Here is an 8,621-nt window from a genome sequence, read left to right as displayed (position 1 = left end):
TCCTCCCCTCCCCTTTCCCCTTCTCATCGTCATCTAAATAGGTGCAGCCAATCTAGATATATGTTATAACCTCGACACGAAATTCATTGTAACCTTAAACGCGATCGCTGAGTACATTTAGAGGGCGTTCTTCTCTTCAATGTTCGTTCAAAGCGCTGGGCGCTCACAAATCGGTAAAGCTATTCGCTCCCTCCTTCGCTATCCTCCACTGCTCAGTATGCGTGCAGGTAGTTAGCACTGAGAATTTTACGTCTTCTATTGGCCGGTTGTGGCGTGATCACGGGGAAGAGAGCTGGGAGGACAGAGCAGGAAGCGCGCAGGCTCCATGACACTAAAAGAAAATAGCATGGCACGCTTATAAGAGGGCTAGTTAGTGTTCCATAGCAGATTCGATAGCAGCTCTAAATCAGTAGCAGCCTAAGCAAGGACGGAAGAAGACAGTAGAAACAAGACGGTGAAACGGGGGAAAAAAAGTTATCTGTCGCTGCTCAGAAGAATAAAAGAAACTACGGTCAGTTGTTTCGCGCTTGTGACGTAGAACTTATTTGACGTAGAACTCACACTTTTTAATATTTACTTTAACGCGATAGCGTCAAGGCTCCCGCTCTGCGGACAACCCGGCGTCGTCGGTGTCGCTGGTGTTGTGAGCGAAAAATCCTCGGAGAAGCAACGTACAGGTGGGCCACCTAGGCCACATATGTGACCTTGTGGCATCATTGTGAGCAAGCCAACCACCGTCAAGCCCCTTCGGTGGCAGCACCTGCCTTCTCTGAGCAGTGGCGCGTCGCTTAACCCTGCACCATCGCGCCAAGAGTGTGATGAGGACTCCCAGAGATCTATGAATGTGAAGTCGAAAATGACCAATTCGGCTCATGTGGGCATCAACCCATTAACGCTGGCGGAGCTTGAGTGTCCTTCGAAATTTTCCCCGGCTTTCCCCGCAATACTGACCGATGTTCCAGCATAGAGTGCCTTGCATGCTCGGTGCTCCACGTTTGTCAGTCACCCTTTTTTCTCATCCGTGTCGCTGCTTCTCTGTGCACGGTTTGGTTGTTTCCGAACAAACGTCGGTGCTGGTGGTGATAATAGCCCCAAAGCAAGGCAGCGTGGCAAGCGAAGCATTCCGCGCTGTGTTCGATAAGGTGCCGGTGCAGGTGAGATTTTGTGAACTTCACCTCTTGCAGATTTCACCGCGTTAGGCTACGCGGGTTCCCACCGACTAGCCGATCACGAGATCAGTGCCACCCTGCCCTTCACCATGCGCTACCTGACACCGTCGTTCATCTCAATCCTGGGCCTGGGGGCCATCACGTCGGCCGTCATGTCGTCCGCCGACTCGTCAGTGCTCAGCGCCTCGTCACTCATTACCAATAATATCTACTACTCAATACTCAGACCGCGGGTGAGTGAGTCGGCGAGCTTCCACGCACCTGGAGTATATTTTCTCTCTTGAACTCCGTAAAACGAAGAGTAGGTGCTCGCTCGATCGAAAGAGCAACAGCACGCTGTGATTGTTTTGCTTCTCGTGTGCTTCTTTTGTGTCCTATCCTTCGCGCAGTTCTGAAGCGAAAAGCTTCACTACGCTAGGTAGAGCAGTCGTCGCGTAGGCCGGAGAATGACCTTGAACGACCTTGAGCCCAACCACGTTAGCCGTGTATGTCCATATGTCGTAAAGTTATGGTGTCGAACCCTCGATCCCTGACCTTGACTTATGACCTTTAGTTGACCTTTGACACTGGGTGACCTTTCGATTGACCTTTAACCTTTGACCTTAAGAACATCCGATGGGGTGATCTGAAGCCACGTGATACCCTACGGGGGTGCCGTTAGACCATGTGATGCCACGTCATAGCCACGTAATCGTGTGGGTATATAAAGAACGGCTGTCGCGAGCGTGTAGCGGAGCTCACATGGACGAGCCTCAGACCGAGGCGCTGCTCAGACGTATAGTGAACTAGAATACTGGTCTAGTGGCGCGAACGGAGGCGCGCAGCAGCGGAGCGGCTGAAGCAAAACGCCTCTCTTCGCCACAAGGGGTGCTGCCGCGCCTTTTACTAGCTCCGCGCCTCAGCTGCCGTGCTGGCTGGGCAGTAGGAACGGCTCAACACTTGCTTTTTTGCGCCTCACTGCTCGTGTTCTAGGTCCAAATTCTGCATCTGTTAAGATTCATTTATTTCTGTCGCACCTGAGGGTGTGGGAAAACCAGACTAATGGAATGAAAGGCTTTTATAAGCTAGCCGACAGCTACAGGAGTGCGTGCGACACTGTCTAGCGTACGTGTTGTCACTGTTGGAGTACCTAATAGAACGTGCAGGTTTCAGTTACCTGACGACAAGTGTGAGCCAGGATCCAGTCGGGCATCTTAACTGAATTGTTCCCCTGTCTTCGTTCCGGCTGCAGTACCCATACCCAGCGCCTAGGTGAGCAGACGTTCCTAGTTATACTGGAATCTGCCTTGCACTTAACAACCTTTCCCACTCAGTTTCTACGGGAAACCTCGAGCCTGGCATCCTCATTGCAAGTACGCAGATGCTGGCCAGCAAAGCTGTCCCAGTGGCACGCACGAGCTTAATGATGATAAACTCTAGATGCAGGCAACATCCAGATGCAGCAGGCACAGCACTTAATTCTGAAAATACCGCCGTACCACTCCACTTGCACTGTAGCACCAAGTGACAGGCGGCTAATGTTCTAATGGAGAACCTTGGGCGTGTTGGTGGTGGATCATTCTTAAAACACAGCGCTAGCAATTCGAGGACGCAGAGACAATAGGTAAGGGGCGATGGAAAGAAACGCGAACAGAGCGGAGCCTATAGGCGCTCCGCTGTTTGCATTTCTGTTGATCGCGCTTTTACTTCGGTGGTCGCTAAAGGACGCCAGAGTCGTCCGTAATGCTTACTAAGGATGTTTCTATAACGTCTTTTTCTTACCACCGAGGTAAAAGCGCGTTCAAAAGAAATTCCAACCGCGGAGCGCGTAGGCGCCGGGTTGTTCGCGTTTCTTTCCATCGCGAACGATAGTGCACACGAGCGCTCGTGTCTATACGTCGTATGTGTATACGTGCGCTCGTATTGTTAGCGCTGGTTACTATTGTTAGCTGCATGCATGTTATGTAGCAAAAAAAAAATATGGCGTCTTGAAGACAGGCTGTGAAGGCTGTCTGAATTTGCTTCTAGTGACCAAAGAAGCGACAGCGAACTCAAGCCAGCCGAGTTCACGCGCATGAACAACAAGGGTGACTTTCGTTATCCTCTGCAGGGCTTCATCAACCAATTGTAGCTGACCTGGAAAATACTTGCATGGCATGCTTTAGCCTCCTATAAGGCTACATGCAGACAGTAAGTACCCTTGTTATTGTACAGGTGTTCAATTAAGACAAAAACAGAGATCTGGCTCTATGGCCACTGTGAAAACTTGGCAGCCGAGCTCACTGCTGCATTGCCTAGCTGTCACTACTTTTTACATAACAAAACCGCCCTCCATTTTTGATTGACCGGATGTAAAAAATTGTGAGTACCAGAAAATTAGTCGGCGCGTTTAGACCTGGAAAGGACCTGTTAGGGTGAAATCCTATTGCACATAATTTCGGCTGGTTGCTCGAAGAATGTGCCTCTCAGGAAGCCAAGATTTGCTCTAAATTTAATTTTACAAATATTTGCAGTCAGAAGGCAAGTCTTTCCTAAAATTGGGGTGAAAATGTTTTCAATCGTGGGTAAATTTTTGTGAATAAAATATGTTTCTGAGGCCGCTGAACCGCTTCGGAAAAAGTTATTTAGGAGATCACTCGTACAGTGCCCTCATAGATGAATCACTAGGGTAGCTCAATAGTCGCATGTGAACAAAATCAGCTCAGTAAGAGATGCACCTAAACAAATTATATCCACGAGAAAAACTATGAGAATCTCGCATTTTGCCCTTTCTCGGTAGCAGACGATATAGAGCGACGCGATTTTTCATCATCGCCAAAATACTCAAAGGGGCACGGTGAGGAAAAAAAAAACGGTGCCTAGGAGGTTACGTTAAAGTTAGTTGAAGCCATTGACATGCAAGTTTCTTAACTAGGAGCGTATTATGCACCCCATCGTTAGGACGATGCGGAGAAACATACACAAGCTCCTGAAACAGCAGCGACGGCGCCGCTAGAAAAAGTTGCAGTGGCGTCATCTGGTGGCTTCTACGCCAAAGAGTGCGCCGCGCCCTCCCGTTCGCGCCACTAGACCAGTATTCTAGTTCACTAAGACGCTTAGCAAGCGTCCTTGCTTTTTCGCTGCATTCCAGGGTTAGTCAAGCTAAGCCACTGCCAATTTTTTATGTTTAAAGAATGTCGTACCAAGAGCACTCGCCGAGGAAAAGGATGCATGTTAAGTTTTATTGCGCGACTCTAACCGTGGTGGAACCGGCTAGGAAATTTCCTCAGAAAAAGATGACCATGTACCAGCTGCTTTGTGGCCTATACACCATCTGCGAATCGTGTGCCAGCCTTCAGATCTTAAAAGGACATCGAGGACATATACAACTTGGCCGGTTTCCATAGGGCAGCACGTTCTAATCACAAAGAGACCGCTGTTGCAGGAAACGGGGTTTTTATAAGCCCCCCCCCCACACCCCCGTATTTCAAAGGATTTCAAAATGATGCAACTAAAGGACTACCGCGTGCATAAGCACAAAGCTTGCGAATTTGAGTCTGCTATGTTGACTTAACAGAAAATTAGGTCTTGCTCGGTAAAACTGACACCGGCCCCCGTTAAAAGGAAGTAGTTTTGCCCCCGGAGAGCAGCGGCTTTCGCCCAATAATGAAGTGTATTTTTGTTATATTTGTTGCGTGTTATTAACTAAATGGTGGCAGAAATAGGCTAGTTAGGATTTTTAATTACCCGGAAAAGAAAATATATGTTTGCCCCAGCGCATATCGAACTTTATTAGCGGAAAAAGTGGCTTGCGACATATGTGGCCCTATATGTACCATAAGTGGACTGGAGTTGTGCGTTGAACTCGTGTACATATGCGAAGCTGGTGCCCTTTGGCCTTCACAAATGTGACATAATACAAATGACTGGTAATTTTTTTCTTAATGTGAATCTGTGAGCCGGCCAGTTGCTCATTTTTTTAACTGCTGCTTTTTTGCATCGCATGAGGATGGCAGGGGCCAACTTTTAGCGTATGAGAGAGAGCAACTATAATCTTTTTTCGCCGACAACAGCGGTCATAAGGGCGCGTTACAACTACACGGTTAGGATTTGGATTTCTTGGAGGAAGACGTGGATGAAGTTGGACCACAGATTGTCATTGAGCAGCTAGGCCAGCAGGAGCCTTCCAATCATTAGAGCAAAAGCATCAGGTGAACTGGATCGGCAGCGCTCAGCTCTACTGGCATTACGGGTATGAAAGCTGCAAAGAAACTCACATGGAAAAAGTCTCAAAGAGCAAGGAAATTTAGAAATAACGCTGCAGTGGAGTACTCGTTAGTAGAGCGCGTACCAGGCCAAGATAAAGGTGGCGTCACAACACTTGCAATTTTTTCGGAAGCGATGAATTTGAGTGCACACTTTCAGTCAGGTCCGGCATATAGCGCGCGCCGCGGATTCGGGATTTCGGGTCAAATTCAAGACACCTCTAAGCAGCTCGTGTGTGCGGCGCGTAGTGTAAGCGGCCCTTTTTTAAAAGCGAAAAGCTATAGGCCGTCAGCGTTCATTGGCGTTGACAACGTTCTATAATGTTTATGAGGAAAGGAAGGGCGCGTAACTGGCTCCCTGCATGGGCAGTGGACGCCTCAGTCGCGCTTTGAGGTACGCGGTGGTGGGGAGAGAGATGTGGGCTGCATGCGTTGGCGCTGACAACGCTGTGGCAGGGACGCGGCACTGAAGCTATGATTGGGTGACCAACCTCTCGCGATCAACCATTAACTGCCACCTGCCAGGTTGGGCGCGTTTCCCTATCCAGTGTGTGGAACGCACTCAACGTTACAGACGCCAAGCCGCGTCTAGTTGCCCGATGCACCAGTGCTTTCGCTCTCTAACCAGGTTTGGCAGTAGTTGACCGGCAGATAATTCTTTAAGCGGCGCAGTTCAAGCAGTCACGTAAGTAAGCGCGACATTTTTACTTGGAGGGAAGGGTTAAATTTTTCATCCTTACAAAGCCGTGCGCTTGCTCAGCGGCTCCACGTTTATGCGGCCCACGGTGGATCGATGGTCTTCGATGGATCGGGGTGCGTCGCGGAACTCCAGCTCTGAATGCACTGCATCAACGACATTAAACGCATCAATGAACACAACTGTGAGAATACAACTCGGTGCCACACGTTGACAAGCGAGCACACATACGACTACACCACAAACCGACATGGTGGATGCGGACGTTATTGGTTGTAGGTATGCACTCTAGGGACGAAAAATGACACGGATGTGTGAAATGAAAAAAGTACCAACACCTGACATACGCTAGCACGATTATGATCCTATGACGCCAGTGACGCAATGTAGCGCTGGTCAGGCTCCATCTATCGGAATATTTGATTGTAGAAACGTGGTAGTTGACGCGAATCGCTCGCTTTTGGACAGGCTGGTGTGCAGTTCCATTGCCGATTTCGCCGCTGCATGTGGAAGCATAAATGAGAGCTCGAATTATACCGAATGCACGTATTTCGCACGCGAGTTGCCACAAAAACGCGGACCACCACTTTTTTGGCGCAATTGCTGCCGCCGCGTTCTGCGTAAGTAGTAAGCGACGCTGTCCACATCTTGTATTCAGAGATGAGCGCGCTGCTATACTCACTATTACCATAGTGTGCTAGCTTGCATAAGACGGCTGATGCAAATACTACAGCGATGAAAGAAACTGCATGGGGAGCGGCCGTTTTTCCGATATAATTTGCAGACAGTGCGCGCTTTGGAACGAATACTCTGACTGATGCCTGCTTTGAAGTAGTGACTGCACCAATAGTGGGGCTACTGTTTTCTAATGCTTTAAGCTCTCGTTAAACCAGCATCCTGTCTTCGATGGATCAGGGTGCGGCGCAGAACTCCAGCTCTAAACTCGCAAAAGCGCTGCCGCGTAAGCGGAATAAGAAACGTCTTCCTGTGCGTCCAGGGTAACCCTGTCGCGGCGGCGTTCTAGTACTGAGCAAGAATCAAACGAATCTGGGCCAAGCTTGCAGAAATTTCTACCGAGGCACAAGAAAAAAAATGTTTGCATTTTCAGGTTTTGGTATGCGGGGAAAAAAAAAAGTGGTCGAAAGCAGTTTGGAGCCCTATACTATATATCATTTCGATTAAAATTTAGGTGACACGTGGAAGACCCACGGTGAAAGCTCACGTCCATACCCTCAGGCATGGTGACTGAAATCTATGAAAGACTCATAACTGGCCGGGAAGAAGGCATGCATTTTCGCCTTAACCTCAAGTCGACCATATTTAGAATGCAACACACATTTAACAGCGACAGACTAAAAATCATTCTACCATCCTCGAGAGAAATAGCCTTTCACGGTCAACCTGTAACAGTAATGTGCCGGTACGTCAGCCGCACAAGGTAATTCATGCACTCGCAACCTGCAGCCCGCCATAATTGGACAAAATGATGCATATGCAGCATGGCATGCAAATACTTTTCTGCGGCTGTTATGGTTCGCTGTATATATTGACTGGTTATGTTCCATACTTCCTTGCACCGAAGCTCAGATCAATACATTATATTCAATGACATTACCGCCTTCAGGAAGCACTGCCATTCAGCCATATGTGGACAATGTTCACTGTTTACTGAAGGGTCATTCCACGCGAAACGTCCCAGGCATTGCGCTCGACCATCTCCAATTTGCCCTAATGTGCGTAATGAAAGCCTGAAATATTTTTGCCGAAAAAAATTTATTCGTAAGGCGAGGGCAGTTTGAATATTTGGAAAAGGCGAGAAACCAGGCACTGCTCAATGATTAAGAACAGATTGAAATTTTAAGAAAGCACTTCAAAAACATTTTCATTGACATTTTCACAGATTCTGTCTTGCGATATAATTTAGGGCATGCAGCTTTACAAGGCAGAAATATTTTTAAAAATCGAAAAAAGTATGAAAAAGTATCATTTTTGTCATTTTTGTTAAAAAATCAACTTGCTCTAGAGAAATTCAGAAATAGCCACTTTGTTCGTCTACATGTCTAGTACCTATAACTTATGTTACAGGTGATGAAATTGCGTACATCACAGTAAAAAAATACTAAATTTGCAAAAACTGCGTTTTGAGCCAAAAATACTCGATAATTTCACCCTGAGGCGGTTCAAGTAAAAATACAAACGATAGAAGGTTACGTAGAACTGTTTATTGCCTTTCATTTCTGACACTATCGAGGTAATTTTTGTTTAAAGCGAGAAAAGAATTTTTCAAGTTGAGCTCTCGGGTCACAAGTTGCGTCGTCTCTTAACGCCTCTTCACCGCAGAGCACGATACTGCCGACACTGTAACCGCGCGAAATCTATAGTTCTTGTTCTTAAGTGAGGTTTGCACTGCAGGCAAGCGTGGGAACGTTGAGTAGTCGAACCGGTATTCGTGGGAAAAGAGTTTCTTGACGTTGCTAGGGCGGCACATGCCCAAGTGAGCTAGTTGTTCGGTGTGGTTCTGCCGCAGTCAGT

The 8,621-nt window shown here is 47.8% G+C and overlaps 1 protein-coding gene across 1 annotated transcript in view; it reads left to right on the top strand.

The window, feature by feature from the left end:
• Positions 1–1,258: 1,258 nt before the first annotated feature.
• LOC144126083 (uncharacterized) overlaps positions 1,259–8,621 on the top strand; it is a 64,688-nt gene continuing 57,325 nt past the window's right edge. Inside the window, exon 1 of the mRNA XM_077660009.1 lies at positions 1,259–1,402. Coding sequence (XP_077516135.1) covers positions 1,259–1,402 — 144 coding nt within the window. The remainder of the gene's footprint in view (positions 1,403–8,621) is intronic.

The sequence above is a fragment of the Amblyomma americanum genome, chromosome 1 (assembly GCF_052857255.1).
Source record: "Amblyomma americanum isolate KBUSLIRL-KWMA chromosome 1, ASM5285725v1, whole genome shotgun sequence".
Classification (NCBI taxonomy): domain Eukaryota; kingdom Metazoa; phylum Arthropoda; class Arachnida; order Ixodida; family Ixodidae; genus Amblyomma; species Amblyomma americanum.
Note: the sequence above shows the minus strand (reverse complement) of the source record. Positions and strands in the feature narration are given on the sequence as shown.